This window comes from Bubalus kerabau, chromosome 11, assembly GCF_029407905.1.
Source record: "Bubalus kerabau isolate K-KA32 ecotype Philippines breed swamp buffalo chromosome 11, PCC_UOA_SB_1v2, whole genome shotgun sequence".
NCBI classification, from domain to species: domain Eukaryota; kingdom Metazoa; phylum Chordata; class Mammalia; order Artiodactyla; family Bovidae; genus Bubalus; species Bubalus kerabau.
The window spans coordinates 85,741,436-85,759,412 of NC_073634.1; the positions used below are offsets into that span (position 1 = coordinate 85,741,436).

Below are 17,977 nucleotides of genomic sequence, written 5' to 3' on the forward strand. Positions count from 1 at the left end.
AAGAATCTGCCTGCAATGTAGAAGACCCAGGTTCAGTCCCTGGGTTGGGAAGATCCCTCAGAGAAAGGAATGGCTACCCATTCCAGTATTCTTGCCTGGGGAGTTCTATGGACCGAAGAGCCTGGCAGGCTACAGTCCATGGCGTCGCAAAGGGTTGGCCATGACTGAGCGACTAATACTTTCAGTCTTTGACTTTTTCGTATTGTCACTTACCAAATATGTGGTGTCATTTTGTATATTCATCCCTGGCTGAAAATATTGAAAAACGCTTAAACAACTGAAAAACACTTCCAACAGCTGCTCTTTTTTCATTTGTCCAGCAATAGTTGAGTGGCCTTGGGCCAGGTTAGGGCAGGCTTTGGATTTCTTTGCGGCTTCTCTGGGAAAGAAATGGATAGCCAATTAGTTTAAAATGGTGCATATAAGGTATGGAGACTTAGTGTATATAGTATATGGGGACTTATACTAAAGCATAAGACTATAGTATACTGTTTATGTACAGTATGCTATGCTAAGTCACTTCAGTCGTGTCTGACTCTGTGCTACCCCATCGATGGCAGCCCACCAGGCTCCCCTGTCCCTGGGATTCTCCAGGCAAGAACACTGGAGTGGGTTGCCATTTCCTTCTCCAGTGCATGGAAGTGAAAAGTGAAAGGGAAGTCGCTCAGTGGTGTCTGACTCCTAGCGACCCCATGGACTGCAGCCCTCCAGGCTCCTCCGTCCATGGGATTTTCCAGGCAAGAGTACTGGAGTGGGGTGCCATTGCCTTCTCCTACCTACAGTATACTAAAGTATATATACTTATAAGTACTATATACTTATATATGTACTATATATACACTTATATATGTATTAGTTCAGTTTAGGCACTCAGTCATGTCCGACTCTTTGCGACCCCGTGGACTGCAGCACGCCAGGCTTCCCTGTCCATCACCAACTCCTGGAGCTTGCTCAAACTCATGTCCGACGAGTCGGTGATGCCTTCCAACCATCTCATCCTCTGTCGTCCCCTTCTCCTCCTGCCTTCAATCTTTCCCAGCATCAGGGTCTTTTCCAACGAGTCATTTCTTTGTATCAGGTGGCCAACGTATACTATAGTATATAAGACCTTATATACTAAATAGTGTAGATAGTATATAGGGACTTAAGACTTCACCTTCCAATACAGGGAGTGTGGATTCAATTTTCTGGATGGGGAGCTAAGATCCCATATGCCTCACAGCCAAAAAACCAAAACATAAAATAGAAGCAGTATTGTAACAAGTTCAATGAAGACTTTAAAAATGGTCCACATCAAACAATCTTAAATATATAGAGAAAGTATGTGTGTGCTAAGTTGCTTCAGTCGTGTTTGACTCTCACTCTTTGAGACTCCATGGACTGTAGCCCATCAGGCTCCTCTGTCCATGGGAGATTCTCCAGGCAAGAATACTAGAGGGGGTTACCATGCCCTCCTTCAGGGGATCTTCCTGACTCAGGGATTGAACCCATGTCTCCTATATCTCTTGCATTGGCAGGCAGGTCCTTTACCTCTAGCGCCGCCTGGGAATCCCATGTAGTCAGCTTACAGCTTTACCTTGAATGTTGCCTGAGAAAAAAATTAATGTTTCTCTTGCCTGATATGGCCTTAAAGTCTTTTACCAAATTGTGAATTCAGCTTGTCTGGGCCTTTATTCAAGCAATACTTTATTAGTTTTCATAATACTATGCTTTGTTTGAATGAGTGTTTTCTCTGTAAAATCTAATGATTAAAGATAGTTTGGAAATGTCTATTCTGATTTACTTCTATCCAGTTTTCAGTTGATTAAATACTTTGGCTTTCATTGTCAATATGAAAATCCATCTGGCTAGAAATCTGTATTAAGTTTTGTTCATGTTTGGAATATACAGTAAAATTGCCAAAGTGATTTTCATTTCCAACATTTCCCATATGTTATGTTTATATATTTACGTCTCATTTTTGGCCTTAATTTTTCTCTGAAGTTTTATTACTTATTTGTGCTTCCTTAGATGTAGTAGATATAAGACTTACCATTTCCATTTGATTTTATTTTCTCTTTGACACGTAGTAGGTGCTGGAGTAATTTTGTGAAGGGGATGAATCAGTGAAGGATAAGTGGGACGATGATAGTTCCTGTGACTAATCGGGATCCTATCCACAGCTGTTTCCACAGCTTCACTAGGCTGTCAGTTCTTTGAGAAGAGACACTGAACACACATTTCTTTCCTGAGATCTAACAGGGGGCTTGGCGTGTTAAATACTGATAAATGTTTGTGGAATGAATAAGCATTTAAAGGTTACTTTCATGCTATGATGACAGGGTCTTTGTTATGTTTAGCTTCAAGCCATTAAAAAAGAAGTCAACAAATAAAATCCTTAAATCTGAGAAGACAGATTTAAGGCTAATGCATTAGCCATAATAGCCTTTCTGTACGAAATCTATAACTGTATTCTTGGGGCATCCTCCTAGGCTGTTTTCAGGCATATGGTAGCATGTCATACAGGGAAGAGTGATATGGAGGTTGCTTCTCAGAATATATCAACACAGTACTGGGAGTGAGTGCCAACTCTGTACTTTCGTAGAGGTCTTGGGAGCTTGGTGATCCTGTCCTCAAAGCAACAGCCTCCAGAGTTTGTGTCAGATGCTGTAAAGCAGAGCCAGACCATGGTTCTCACAGATAAAGTCCTTGGGGTTCTAGGGTGGTAAGTTTGGGCCAGTTTGAATAGTACGAGGGGAGCAGTGGGAATGTCAGCTTAGAAAGTGGTGAGGGACAAGCCATCAGGATAATGGTCTGGCAGGTCACCTCTGCCTGAGGCAGAGTTAAGTTTGGGATTTTGTTTGCTCTTCTTTCTTAAATATACTATACAGATAATTCTATCAAACTCCCACATATTGTAAAGTTGAATGCTTAGTTCAGACATGTAGACTGAATTGCTATGTACTCTTAAGATAAAGATACAGTTAGATATATACCCCAAAAAATTTAAAACAGGTACTCAGACACAGTACATTTTCATACATGTTCACAGCAGCCACAAGCTGGAAGTAAGCCAAATGTCTATTAATAGAAGGATGAACAAACAGATCGTGGTATATACTTGTGATAGAATATTATGCAACCATATAAAAGGAAAGAATATGACATCTTAGGTCAATCTTGGGAACATTATTATAATCAAAAGAAGCCAGACACACAAGGTTATCTATTGTTTGAACCCATTTATACAAAATATCCAGAATAGGTAAATCCGCAGAATCAGAGGGTACCTTGTTGATGGCTGGGGAGGAAGGAAAAGCGAGGCAAAGGTGCAATGACTAAGCGGTTTTATTTTGAAGTGATAGAAAGGTTTTGGAACTAGATGGAGGTGGCAGAACACTGTGAATGTACTAAATAGCACTAAATTATTTGTTTAAAAGTGGTTAATTTTATGTTATGTTTGTATCAGCTCAATGAAAAAATGATCTCATTAATCCTCTTCTCCCCACAAACCCCCCAAACAAAAAGAATGCGTAGAATTAGAATAGGATGCCTGTTGTCTTGTACTTTGACCTTTTTTTTTTTTTTTTTTCCTGAATAAGGCTAGTATTTCCCTACCTGTGTCCTCTGCATGCTGTGTTCTGTGACTGGAATGCCGTCCTCCGTCCATTTTCCACATCCAAGTCTTATCCAGCTAGAAATGTATGCAGCACCATCAGGCTTTCTTTGTTCCTCTTCACCTCTCTTTATCTTTCTCAATGTACGTGTGCGTGCTCAGTGGTGTCTGACTCTCTGCAAACTCCTGCCACCCACTCTCCCCCATGGACTGTAGTCCACCAGGCTCCTTTGTCCACGGAATTTTACAGGCAAGAATACTGAAGTGGGTTGCCATTCGCTTCTCCAGGGGATCTTCCCAACCCAGGGACTGAACCCATGTCTTGCCTCTCCCACAGTGGCAGGTGGATTCTTGATCCTTGCACCACCTGGGAAGCCCTCATCTTCCTGAAGCCTATATCCAAAATCATCTCTTCATCCTTTGAGGACCCCCAGCACTCTTATCTGTAGGTCTTTTTTGGGGCAGTTACCAAATTTGACCTTGGGTTATAGTTATTTATACCCATTTCTTAGTTATATCCTTGAGTATGGGGCCTGTAATGTCTGACTTTTTCTTTCACAGTGTAAGCACGCAGTGTTCATTGACTAAATATCAGAAGAAACCACACTTTTGAGGAGCCGTGGGAATATTTGTACTATGTCAACTTAATTTTTCTATAACTTAGCCATCCTAGTTAGAACTCAGCGATCCAAAAGATTGATGAGTTCATTCCCGCATTCAGCATTTAGCTGCTGTGACAGGTGGGCCCTGACAGATGGTGGGAGTACAGGGACCACAGACAGACCTGGAGGCAGGGGAAGAGATCTTCACCTTGTTTTTAGCATGGGTTTCACAAGAGGAGACACCTGTTGTTTAAACAATCTCCACGGAACAGCCTGGTCCCAGAGTGTGGAGCTTGGCTCTTTCGACTCTGTACTACTCGTTCATGGTCCTCTGGCTCATCTCTGAATTCTGAAAGAATTGAAAAATTCTTTGAGTTCTGAAAATATTTCTGCCAACGAGATGGCTTCTTTTCTCACAAGAGTTCTTGTTAAATTTCTCTGTAATCTGTACATCTTTTATTTTACCCAAAGCTGAATCATAATTATTGTTATTTGCGGGGCTTAAAGTTTGGAAGTGTTGCTCCATACTGCCCTTGTGTCCTCTAGAATGTAAGTGGGAGGCTTCCATGGCCTCACAAACAGCTGCTGGCGGGCACCTGTGCTGTCATGGAGGTGCAGCTGCTGATTCGGAGGCATTGAAAGCTTCTAAGGTGCCTTGTAAATGGTCAGATAATGATCTTAATTTAGTTGATTATTTTCTGTAGTACATACCTTATTTTAATTTTTTGAAACTTAATCTTTTTTTTTTTTAATTAAGTAATCTAGGACAATCCATTTCTTTCCCTAGTATCAGATCAGTCGCTCAGTCATGTCCGACTCTTTGTGACCCCATGAATTGCAGCATGCCAGGCCTCTCTGTCCATCACCAACTCCTGGAGTTTACTCAGACTCATGTCCATCGAGTCAGTGATGCCATCCAGCCATCTCATCCTCTGTCGTCCCCTTCTCCTCTTGCCCCCAATCCCTCCCAGCATCAGAGTCTTTTCCAATGAGTCAACTCTTCGCCTTATATGACAACTTTTTTTTTTTTTTTTCTGATAAGAATTAAATCTTCTGTTCTCAGGGACCACTCATAGTGACTTGTCACAGTAGTGGAGAGCAGAAAGTACTCAGGCTGTGGAAAAAAATGCCAGTTTCAATACTGTAACGTATTAGCCACTGGTAATTTGGCAATAAAGCATACATGCTTATTCTCTTGCATTAGATGAAAAAGCACATATTGACATAAGTAGAGCCTCACTTTTTTTTAGGCTTAAGATTTCAGATAACCCCCAGCTGATATTTTGTTGTCCATCCCCTCCCCCCCCATACTATTGTGATTCTGGAGGTTATGGAATTAACAGCGGGCCTGGGAAATGTCAGGCAGTGGCTTAATCTCAGTTGTTTTGTTATGTTTGAGAGATAGTGATGTGTCCTGATGTTCACAAAAATGGGCATGACATTGTGTTGCCATGAGATTAGACAATGCATGTATTGAATTTGAGGATTGCCTGGTTTTATATATATATATATATATATATATATATATTGATTTAGTAGATATTCAGTCATAGAAAGTTGGAAGTGGGGTTAACACGAAAGCTGTGGGAGCTGAGGCCTGAAGGGTTGCTCAGCTTATGAGCAGGGTAGCATTTCCATCCAGGCCAGTGTTTTATTCACAACAGCATAGCTGTTCTCCTCCCAGTATGCGTGTGTATGTGTGTCTGTGCGCACGCACAGGATTGTTAGTGTAGTCTCCTTTCATTTGTATGAATTATATTCCTGCTGTCATTGTTCTTGCGCTATTTTCTTCATTAAATTGAGTCACAGTACTTGCATGTGCACATCTTCAGTGTATGAACAATTGCTCTTCAAGATCTTGGAAAGATATTTTTTTTTTTTTTTTAATTTTATTTTATTTTAAAATTTTACATAATTGTATTAGTTTTGCCAAATATCAAAATGAATCCACCACAGGTATACATGTGTTCCCCATCCTGAACCCTCCTCCCTCCTCCCTCCCCATTCCATCCCTCTGGGTCGTCCCAGTGCACCAGCCCCAAGCATCCAGTATCGTGCATTGAACCTGAACTGGCAACTCGTTTCATACATGATATTATACATGTTTCAATGCCATTTTCCAACTAGGTGTCACTAAGATCAAAGGAAAGCATCATTTCTGTTTTCTTTTGAAACAGTCCAAAGTTCTTGGTGATGTTCTTATAATTTTCTTACCTTGTTGAACAAAAAATTTATGTGCCTGTGTTTCATATTCAGCCAGGCTACGATGACCTTAATCCTGATTGGAGACTCTCTACTGAGAAGAGAAAAAAAATCAAAGGTGAGTTGTATGATGTATGATAATTAAAACCTTAAGAGACTCTTCATCTTTAGTAAAGGTACATATGATAAAGAATATATAGGGGAAGGAAAACTCTTTTTTTCTTTCTACTATAGGTTCTCTGGCTGGGGCCTTATAAAATGGGGTTGACAAAAGACAGATTAATAAGAGAAATCAGCAGAAGTGTGTTAGTGTGTAGTGTGAGTGGATACATGGAGTAACTCAGAGGGTTGATTGGAAATTGGGCTTATATTTAAAGAAACAGTTTCTAGAGAAGTGTGAAGACAAAGGAAAAGTAGTTGGGATTTCTCAGTTTAGTTCAGTTGCTCAGTCGTGTCCGACTCTTTGCGACCCCATGGACTACAGCACTTCCCTGTCCATCACTAACTCCTGGAGCTTGTTCAAACTCATGTCCATTAAGTCGGTGATGTCATCTAGCCATCTCATTCTCTGTCGTTCCCTTCTCCTCCTGCCTTCAATTTTTCCCAGCATCAGGGTCTTTTCAAATGAGTCTGTTCTTCGCATCAGGTGGCCGAAGTATTGGAGTTTCAACTTCAGCATCAGTGCTTCCAGCGTACTAACCAGGCCGGACCCTGTTTAGCTTCCAAGAACAGACAAGATTGGGAGTGTTGAGGGTGGTGTGGCTGTAGGCTGGAATTTCTAGGAGTGGCAAATACGTGGGGAAAGTAATGGGATATAAGCACTAGTTTGTGATGTAGATTCCTTTGGTGCTGTCTCTGGCCTCATAAGAGTTGAAATTTGTCTCCAGTCATGAACTCTTGTTCCTCCTGGCAGAGGGTGAAGAGAACAACTTTGTACATTTATGTCCTTCATTGCTGGTGTTTAGTCGCGAAGTCGTGTCCAACTGTCACCCCATGGACTGTATCCAGCCAGACTCCTCCGTCCATGGGATTTTCCAGGCAAGAATAATGGAGTGGGTTGCCATTTCCTCCTCCAGCGGATCTTCCAGACCCAGGAACTGAACCCACGTCTCCTGCATTGGCAGGCGGATTCTTTACCACTGAACCATCAGGAAAACCAAAATTTATGTCCTACTTTTAGGCAAATAGAGGACAGAGAACTTTTCTTGTGTCTGCTTCTTCTTGTTGCCTCCAGCCTGAAATAATCCTTACGGCAAACTGGCATATTTTGGGGTGGCATATTCTGCCACCCTGCATATAAAAGTCTCTAGATAATTCTGCTTCACTTTGGAAGGAACACTAAGATTTTGTAGAATGGGGACAAGGCAACAGATCCAACTTCCTGCTGCCCAGGTGTTAATATTTCATGTTTTCCCAAGGCCAAGTCAGCTGTGTCAGGCAGCATGGCTCTCCTACCTCAAGCCAGCATGGAGACGGCAAGTTCACAGGTCATACGTGTAGTCCTTTGTAAATAAGTGTGCAGGAGATTGCAGAAAGGGATTTCTCAAAGGGGAAACTGAGCAGTTATTGCTGAGGCCAGGCTGAGCATGTGGTAGGTAGTAAATAATGAGAGATTGGAGGGATTTTTTTTCCATATATTTCCCATGTCTAAATTATTATTATTTTTTAGTAATGAGCAATGTTTTATAAATAAATAAAGCCTGCATTATTTACAGTTAATTAGATGGCAGTGGCACCCTACCCCAATACTCTTGCCTGGAAAATCTCATGGACGGAGGAGCCTGGTGGGCTGCAGTCCATGGGGTCGTTAAGAGTCGGACACGACTAGGCGACTTCATTTTCACTTTTCACTTTCATGCATTGGAGAAGGAAATGGCAACCCACTCCAGTGTTCTTGCCTGGAGAATCCCAGGGACGGGGGAGCCTAGTGGGCTGCCGTCTGTGGGGTCGCACAGAGTCGGACATGACTGAAGTGACTTAGCAGCAGCAGCAGCAGTGATTATTTAATTGGTAGATGAAAACTGAAAACAGAAATTTAAAAATTAAGAGTTTGACTAATCAGTTTTTTTTTCCTGGTGAAACTCCCCTAGTTCAATACTTCTGAATTTTTAAGTGTCTCCTATAAAATGAATCATAGTTACCAGGCTTCAAAATCTTTATTAAATTATGCTTCTAATTACATTTAAATAGCTTAAAAGTATTGATTCATTTATATCATCTGTCATGTTCATATATTCCCTTTTGTTAAATAATCATCCAAAATACTCATTTAGAAAAACATTTTTGAGAAAACAATTTGTCAAAGCAGAAGATTGACAACATATTTAAATGATTTGCTCTTTTTCATCCCCCTTTACGTTAAGCTGTAAGCTGAGGAACATTGATTTTCATGTTTTCTTGGAATTCCTTATTTATATAGATTGCTTTAGGCTTAAATAGGAAGAAGATGTTGAATTATTATAGTCATTATTTTTTAATTAAAATAATGGATTATTCTAATAGAGTTCATTTCCTATTTTATTTTTTGTTTGGCCATGCTTCATGACTTCTGGGATCTTTGTTCCCCAACCAGAGATCAAACCCAGGTCAGGGCAGTGAAGGTGCTGAGTTCTAACCATTGGGCAACCAGGGAATTCCACTAACCTATTTTGCTCCAATGTTTACATATATTTTAAAGTTTATGGTTTACTGTTTTATGTATTACCTTTAAACCTCATCAGATTGTCAGTGGAACAAGTAAGGTATGTAAAGGGCAATAAAATCAGAATAAATATCGCGCTATTTCCTTTTGAATGCCTCAGTTTGGTGAACCACAATTCATTTTTATCTCCCCCACCCCACCCATTTCTTTACTGGTCTTTAATGTGTTTTCCTCTTTCTGAATAGCTGTGGGTGTGTGTGCTCAGTCGCTCAGTCGTGTCCAACTCTTTGAGGGCCCCATGGACTATAGCCCACCAGGCTCCTTTGCCCATGTAATTTTCCAGGCATGAATACTGGAGTGGGTTGCTGTGTACTTCTTCATGGGATCTTCCCGACCCAGGGATCGAACCCGTGTCTCTTACATCCTTTGCATTGGTAGGCAGATTCTGGTGTCACCTGGGAAGCTCCAGTTGCAAATGTAGGGAGAAAAATTCTTTTTCCTTCTACCCTACTAGATTCTGAAATCAACCAAGACCCAGTAAATTGGACTAACAAAGAACCGATTAATAAGGAAAAAAGCATGCACTTTTACTTACTATGTTTTAGGGACATGGGCGCCTTCACAAGGGAATGAAGACCTTAGGAAGTTAAACCTGATCAGTGTTACACTAGGTTGGATGAAGAGTGGGAAGGTGTGGAAAACCTTGACAGGACACAGGGTCTGAGCTCAGGATTCAACTGGGAGAGACTTAGCAGCTTGTCTGTCTGTTTTTCCGTGCCTTCCCTCTGTCTTTGGAGATAAGGATGCAGCTTTCCTCCAGGTGTGGAGAGGGCACCTCCCACATGAGGATCTTAAGACCTGCTCCAGGGGAAGGTCGGAGTCCTTCCTTAAACCTGCCATTTATCAGTTTATCTTTTATTTATCTTTTGTATGTTGAAAATGGTGATATGTATGTGAATGTTTTTCATATTTTGAGCAGAAAGACCTTAATATAGAACTTTGGACTTTGGCAAATCGGTGGCATTCAGATTTTTTTAAATAAATTACCACTTTGTATCTTATATTGAATTTCCCAGGTGGCTCAGTGGTAAAGAATCTGCTGCAGTGCAGGAGACATGGGTTTGATCCCTGGCTTGGGAAGATTCCCCTGCAGGAGGAAATGGTAACCACACCAGTATTCTTGCCTAGAAAATCCCATGGACAGAGGAGCCTGGTGGGCTACAATTCATGGGGGTCACAAAAGGGTTGGACACGACTAAGAGACTAAACAGCAGTCTTAAATTTGAGTCAAAATCTGAGTGACGACTTACATTTTACTCTTATTATTTGTCATTCCTTTAGGGCTCAAATAGGTTTTTAAAATCGATTATTGGACTAAGTGTGTTGTATGTAACCTACATTGATTGATCAATTTCTGTTCATTTACTTTTCCCCCCATTAGATAAGGAGTCCTTTTACCCACTGATAGATGTGAATTGGTGGGTGGACAGCGCAGTGATTTTGGCTCGCTGCTCTGGTGCTTTGACTGTTTCATCAGTGAAAACTTTGAAAAATTTACTGGGAAAATCATGTGAATGGTTTGAACCGTCGCCTCAAGTCACTGCTACCCATGATGGGGGATTTTTAAGTTTGGAGGTAATTCTTTCCTTTTTGAAGCAACAAGTGTGTTTGAGAATAGTTGGGAAGATCCTCTGGAGAAGGGCATGGCAACCCACTCCGGTATTCTTGCCTGGAGAATCCCATGGCCAGAGAAGCCTGGCGGGCTACAGTCTATGGGATTGCAAAGAGTCAGACACGACTGAGTGACTAACCCTACTCACTACTACTGTGTATTACAAAAGAAATTTAAATGTCTGATTTTTAATTTTGAGTATCCCATTATTTAATCTTATCTTTTAAAACTAAAAGTTTGTTACTGGAATCAGCTTGAGTGCAGTATAAAAAAATCTATTGTTTAGTCAGTTTAAAAAATTACATTTGTATAAGAAAGAAAAACATTTTTAGTCATTTTGTTTTCTACAAAGCACTTTTCCCTAATGGACACGATAGACTCCCCCGCCTCCCCCCCCCAGATTAGTTATTTAAAAACATAAATAATATTACTACCAAAGAAATACAGTCTTTAGCCTATTTCTGTGAAGTATGACAACTTAAAACTTTTGGTTCTTCTGTTAAAAAATACTTGTTTATTGTGTCAAAAAAATTTGAGATGAATGTAGTATTTTAAAGTTATGTTTTAGTCCTTTAAAACTCTTATTTTATTTCCAAGTTAATGACCTTCAATAGTTTTCACTTCAATGCAATTTGACAGTTTTTTTTTTACCCGTAAGTTTGGTACTGATTCTCAAGATGTTCTTTAAAGAAAATCATGTTTTAAAATCCAAGGCAACTCTGTTAAGTTTGGAATGAAACTTATCTTTAGCAGGCAGCCTTCAGACTCAAAACTTTGTGCAGCTTCAGACATTGTTTAAAAGTTGGGCAGAAGGGTAGCTATTCTTGGTAGAGCAAATAAATACCTTCATGTTCATTTGCTAAATGGATTGAAACACATCATCTTTTCACAGCAGGTACAAAAAATATATCAAAATATCAAAAGGAAAATATCAAAATATATCAAATATATTTTATCAAATATCAAAAATATCAAAAGGAAAGAAATTAACATTCTCCTTTATTTCCCTAAAATAATTACCAAGCATACATTGTACCAGACCATATTAATAACCTGTTACTAAAGCAAGCTTTAGTTTTAGAGATTTGGAACCAGTGACTTGCGCACATATTTCTGGAGTTGTTGATGTATATAGAGTGTTGTTGGGTTCCTTTGAATTCCATGCTTAGTCTTAATCACACCACTGATGTAATGCATCAAACCAGAGTAGAATTAAAATGCTTTTTCTATTAGTTCTAAAATCTTATCTTTAGTTCCTCACTGTTCATTTAAAATCTTTTTCAATTCAGTGCGAGATTAAACTTGCCCCCAAACGATCTCGTTTGGAGACGAGGGTGGGAGAAGATGACGAAGAAGAGGATTCGGATTCTGATCAGGGAATCTCTGCCAAGACTCGCTACTTTGGCTATATAAAACAAGGCCTGTACTTAGTGACCGAGATGGAACGGTTCGCACCGCCCCGGAAACGCCCGCGAACCATTACTAAAAACTACCGCCTGGTGAGCCTGAGGTCCACGACCCCGGAGGAGCTCTACCAGAGGAAGGTGAGGGTGTCCTGTTACTGTGCATGGTCACAGATTCAGTTATGATTCTGTTGAGAAAAACACTTTTTTTAATAAAGGAAGAAATTGAAAGGGGGATTGTTGTATCAATATGTTGCAAACGTCAGTATGATAAACCTTCTGAAAATGCTGCTGCTCTTTGTGACTGCTCTGTGCCTGAGCGGTCACACAAAAGTGGTGGATGGGAGGTGAGCTCACCGGGACCATTGTCCCCTTGGTGGCTCTGCCCAGGTTTTCACTCCGCTTCTTGTGGCCTTCGGCTCTCACCTCCTCTGTGCTGAGGACAGCTGTCTGCTCAGACTGCAGCTGGGGAGGGAAGAACTTGCAGGCTGGTTTTCTAGTCGGGGGTTTGTCTGGGAAGCAGATTCGATCAGCACTGAGTACTCCACTTGTCTGTGCTGCAGCGTCAGGAGAGGAGTCCTGGCAAAGGACTCTGGCTGTCGCCCTGTTTGTGCTGGCTTTGCTGTTTTACTCTGTAAGCACGGGCACTTTACCTCTGTTTCTCATTTTTCTGGTAAAGTGCTTAAATGGATGCTTGATCTCTCTGGCCCTCCTCATGTTTGTGAGCTTCTGGTGCCACAGGACACGTGGGGGTGGTTGAGAGTGCGTGACCTCCACTATTGCCATTCATTCTGCCATCATCGTGACACTGCGACAGCTCAGTAACATCACATTCCTGTTCCATTTCCTTGTCCAAAGATCGAAAGTGAAGAGTATGAGGAAGCCTTGTCCCTGGCTCAGACCTACGGCCTGGACACTGACCTGGTGTACCAGAGGCAGTGGAGGAAGTCAGCGGTCAACATTGCTTCAATTCAGAATTACTTGGTATGTTTACATAGTTTGATAACATGTAGTAAGAGTCGTAGTTCTTCCCCTGGTGGCTTAGATGGTAAAGAATCTGCCTGCAACGCGGGAGAACTGGGTTCAATCTCTGGATTGGGAAGATCCCCTGGAGAAGGTAAGGTTCATACTTAAAGGACTATCTCATGGCTGTAGGGCTTCATATTGGAGTACTTTTCACTGATGATTTTTCTTTGTGAAGCGTTTTATTCAACCTGGAAAAATTACCTTGTTTTCAGGCTCTGTTGGCTCTGCAGCTGGATTGTTGGTACCAAAGACCTGTGTGTGAATATTCCCTGATAAACCAGCCAAGTACCTGGTCTTGGCCTAACCCTTTCCCTTCATCTACCTCAGTTACCTCAGTTCACTGCCATGAGTCAGGGTCCTGTCAAGAGTCAGGAACCACACAGGAATTTGAAGAGAGAGTTTTAATACAGAGAATTATTTTCTGGTAACGAGAGATTAAGTGTATGAGGGCAAAGATAACTCTAAGGAATAACCTGGGGCTGAAGGGAATGTTTCCAAGGAGGTAGAAAACTCAGAGGGGAGGTGGTGGTCAGCTGGAGGCTGGTAAGTAGGAAACGCCTCCACTAGCAAGAAGGCTGGTAGATAAGGAACCATGGCTAGGACTGAACAGAAAAAAATTCCCCCTGGAGTGCAGGCAAGCCTAGTTTAGGAAGCTTCCCATTCAGGTGTCTGGGAGGTTCACTGGGGAGGAGTCTGTCCATGGGAGTGCAGTCGATGCTAAGTGGGAAGTTGTCCTCTGAAGGAGGAAGCGGGCAGAAAGCATCGCAAGAGGGTCCCTGCTGGCACTGCTGGCTTCCCAGACACAGGAGAGGTTCTTCCTCTGCAGGGCCCGCCCCCTGCAGCGCCCTCTGTTGGCAAAGCTTAGTATCATGTCGGCCCCAAATGGAAGATGCTGTTTATCTCTCTTAGCTAGCTTTGAAGAATGCTTTTGAAGCTGAGAGGCAGAAAATAGATAACTGACATATCAGTCTTGTCACTACCCCCTTTTTGCTTAAATTCTACAACGGTAGCCTCCTTACTACCACGTTACCACAGTTACACTTACCGTGCAGCTTGTTAATTTGGATCCTTGGTCCCTTTATAAGAAGTAGTTGAACACATTCCTATTTTTAGCAGATTGTGACTTCTCATTTAGGAAGGAAAATATGTTTACATTTAGAAATATTCTAAGAAATGTTGGGAAATTTTCGTGGTAATTGTTTTCCCTAAATTTATGTACGTGAGTAATTAAAAAAAAAATCTGAAAAAATTGTATGTAAGACATTGATGCTTTAAACCAAACAGAAAGATAAACTGTTAATACAAACATGATATTAGAGATAAGAGAGCATGAAGGATATTGAAATAAAGGGAGAAGACAAAGTTGCTTGTGTTTTCTTTAGAATATCAGAACACCTAACCTATTTTATCTTTCTTCCTTCTTTTGTGACTCAGGACAGTGAGCTCATGAGTTCATGTATATTCACTTAATGGCCTTTCCTGTAACACAATAAAAGGCAGTTTTGGTCTCTGAAGGAGTTGACAGATGTTGAAGAGACAAATCATGTACTTTTTTTTTTTAATTGGGGAAAATGCTTAATTCAGCAAAATAGATAGGAAGTAAAGAGTAGAAGCTCTATGCCAGAGATGGTGAAGGGGTACTGCAGTGGCATAAATATGGCCTTGCTTTTAGGGAGCTTTTAATCTTACTGAGAAGACAAGCTTCATGCCTAATGTACTTTGACCATACACGTGATTGCAGACAAATGCTATGGGAACCCAGTGAAGGTAGCAATAATGTTAGACTCTGCTATGGAAGTCTTTGTATAGGAAGATGTTTGGGGCAGGGATTGGAAAGGATTCAAAGTAGAGTTAGAAGAGATGAAGGCATTGTTAATGGGACCAGTGGTATGAGCAAATTAAAGGAAAATGAGCTTGACTCAGAAGGCTGGTGACTAATCTGTCTTATTCATGGCTGTATTTTCATGGCACACAGATGGTACTCAGTAAATATTTCTTGGATGAATAAATGGGGTCTGTAAGTAAACAAGTCTGTTGGATGTGATATTCCATGATAGTGGACACTGGGGCCTATGATTAGGTAGATATATTGATTTGGGCTCAAGTGGGAAACCTTTCCAGGGTGTTATGTGTTGATGACATGGACTGGTATGGAGGCCACAGACGTGGAGAGGGAGATGTGAATTCAGAGACTCCTGAGGAAAGAATTGATATGAGAGAATGTGTAAAGGAACATAAAGGGTATGAGCCAGATTTTACTCTAAATTTGTATCCACAAAGACTCTAGGAAGAGAGCAAGTCAGGGATTTCAAATGGAGTCAGAGAAAGCTGTTGGGAGGGAAGAACGACGCTTGGTCTTCCCAGAGAACAGCATGGCATGATTCTTCATGGTTGAATCATCGTCTGTGCTTTGGGGTACAGCTCATGGCCAAGTAAATACAGAACCTTGAGGTACTGAACAAAATGTTAGTTTTGTTTCAAGGTTAAACATGTTTGTCACAGTAGGATAAATCTTGTCTTACTTTTTTATTTTCTGTTCTTTCATACAGCCCAAATGCAAACTAAAGAACAACTAAAAAATTTGGAAAGATCTATGTTTCCAAAAAAAAGTCATCTGAGTTTTGTGTTTCTGTGTGTTTCATTAGAAGAAGGAAAGCAGGTGGAATCATATTCCCTATATTCAGTTTTAATCACCATTAGGAAAAAAGCTTTTTAATGGTGAGGTGCTCCAGCAGCTGCCTGTGGCCAAGTTCTTAGGTAGCTAGCTGTGATTCTGGAAGGCAGTTCTCAGGTGCTGTCAGATGTCATGGGTTCTTTAATGCCTCTGCTTTTTATTTTCTGTGTCTAGAGTAAAATAAAGAAACGATCCTGGGTTCTTCATGAGTGTTTGGAAAGAGTTCCTGAAAACGTGGATGCTGCCAAGGAACTGCTTCAATATGGATTAAAAGGCACAGACCTGGAGGCCCTTTTAGCCATAGGGAAAGGAGCAGATGATGGCAGGTTGGTTACAGAAAGATTTGGATTCAAAAGTGAAGGTGACTTCGTAAAAACTTTTAAAACTGAGACATTGGGAAGGGTCAACTTTTCTTTATTTAGGTTACTGTGCAATGGAGCAGTTGATTTGACTAATGCTTTTTTTAATCTGAGGTCACAGTTTTCTTTCTTCTGAGTGAAATATGTTTACATATGATAGCTTGATGCTAAGAAAAGAGCAAATTCTACATACATTTATTGAATGCTGGCAGCGTCTAAGCTGTGGGTTTAAGGTGATGCATACCTGGGCTTGCTTACTGGTCAAATTAACCACCATAGGCAAGCCTGAGTTTCATTCACTTTCTTTATCTGTATCGTTGTATCCTTCCTCAGAGCATTATCTTAATTAAATTATTTATCTTGTGAAACCACCTCATAAACTTTTAAGCACCATACAAATGTCAGTTAATAACAATAATAAAGTTGTTTGACAGGGGCTGCTGTTCATCAGACATTTGGAACATTATATCCATGGTATATAAATGTGATGGTGTGTTTGATAAGTAATTTAAATGAAACCAGCCTTCATTACCATTTTAAGACCTTAAATAGAAGTGATTCACATTATATATTCTGGGCAACATTTTCTTCATAGGCTGTTTCACATTGCATCACTGTAACCTCCCATGTTTTCCTAAGCAGCTTTCATTTTCTTGGTATTCAGAGTTTCTACATGTGATGATTACTGATGACTTCTTGCCCACCTCATGGATATAAATGAGAGAATCGCTTTGGTTATAACATAGCCAAAGCTTTCTTTTAAACGGTTGGTTGTTTCTGTTTCTGCAGAAACCAACTTAATAAAATCAAAGTAGGGAAAAGTACTTCTTCACTATATGAAATATATATAAAGAAAACACACTCCAAAGAAATTTGAATTTTCTTTTTTTGTCACAGATTTACACTCCCTGGTGAGATGGACATTGACAATATCGCCTACGAGGAGCTTTCCGCACCTGAAGAAGAACCTGCCGAGAAGAAAAAGAAGGAGCTCAAAAAGAGACGAGAACTACTTAAATTAGTGAACTTTTCAAAGTAAATGATATATTACTGTTCATTTGGTAATTTCTTTAAAATAGTGATCTGAGTGTGTTCCTTACTAGTGATAATTGCTCTACATTATTTCAGCAACCCCAGTCAAATGCATTTAGTATTGTACCCTTGTGCTTTTGTGTGTTGTCCCATGAGTTTGGGGCTTAATGGAATATTGATCATTTTTATTCCATTTTAGATCATAGAGAAATGTGCTTCCAGGTAAATATAAGTGACTAATGTAGTTTTTCAAAACAGGTTAACGCTGGAACAAAAGGAACTTTGCCGTTGTAGACTGAAATTATTAACTTACTTAGATCGGCTTGCAACATACGAGGTAAGGAGTGGTTTTAATCAAACCATTTATGTTCATTCAATCTGTCATTACACATGCTGTGGCTGCCTATCCTGTGGGATATTCCTGGTTTTTAGAACTATTTATGTGGGAAAAATTTGCACAGAAGCACGTTCTCTTGTATATCATTTTTGCTAAAAATTAGGGATTCGTGAGAGGCCAGAAGTTGCTTTGTTAGTCTAGGGAGTAGAAATGTGTGCATTATTTCAGCATTTGTGTTTCCTGGATTTACAATCCTTTTCATTTATTTTTATTTTACATTTAAACTTTTAGTTATGGTAGATAGCTGTCTGTAGTAGCAAATTCAGTATCCACTGGGGTTTAATAATCCTAATAGGAATATTCTGACCTGCTTTATTTTAATGGTTTATTAATGTCTTGAATTTAGTTGGCTAAACTTTGATCCTAATGACGGC

General features: G+C 40.4%; 1 protein-coding gene across 7 annotated transcripts in view; it reads left to right on the top strand.

The window, feature by feature from the left end:
- Positions 1 to 17,977, top strand: part of NBAS (NBAS subunit of NRZ tethering complex) — a 330,504-nt gene that overhangs the window by 80,984 nt on the left and 231,543 nt on the right. For all 7 annotated transcript variants that reach the window (XM_055540893.1, XM_055540896.1, XM_055540894.1 and 4 more), the window contains 7 exons: positions 6,454 to 6,517; positions 10,482 to 10,675; positions 12,002 to 12,256; positions 12,974 to 13,099; positions 15,990 to 16,141; positions 17,072 to 17,209; positions 17,465 to 17,543. In XM_055540893.1, the coding sequence (XP_055396868.1) occupies positions 6,454 to 6,517; positions 10,482 to 10,675; positions 12,002 to 12,256; positions 12,974 to 13,099; positions 15,990 to 16,141; positions 17,072 to 17,209; positions 17,465 to 17,543 (1,008 nt within the window). The remainder of the gene's footprint in view (positions 1 to 6,453; positions 6,518 to 10,481; positions 10,676 to 12,001; positions 12,257 to 12,973; positions 13,100 to 15,989; positions 16,142 to 17,071; positions 17,210 to 17,464; positions 17,544 to 17,977) is intronic.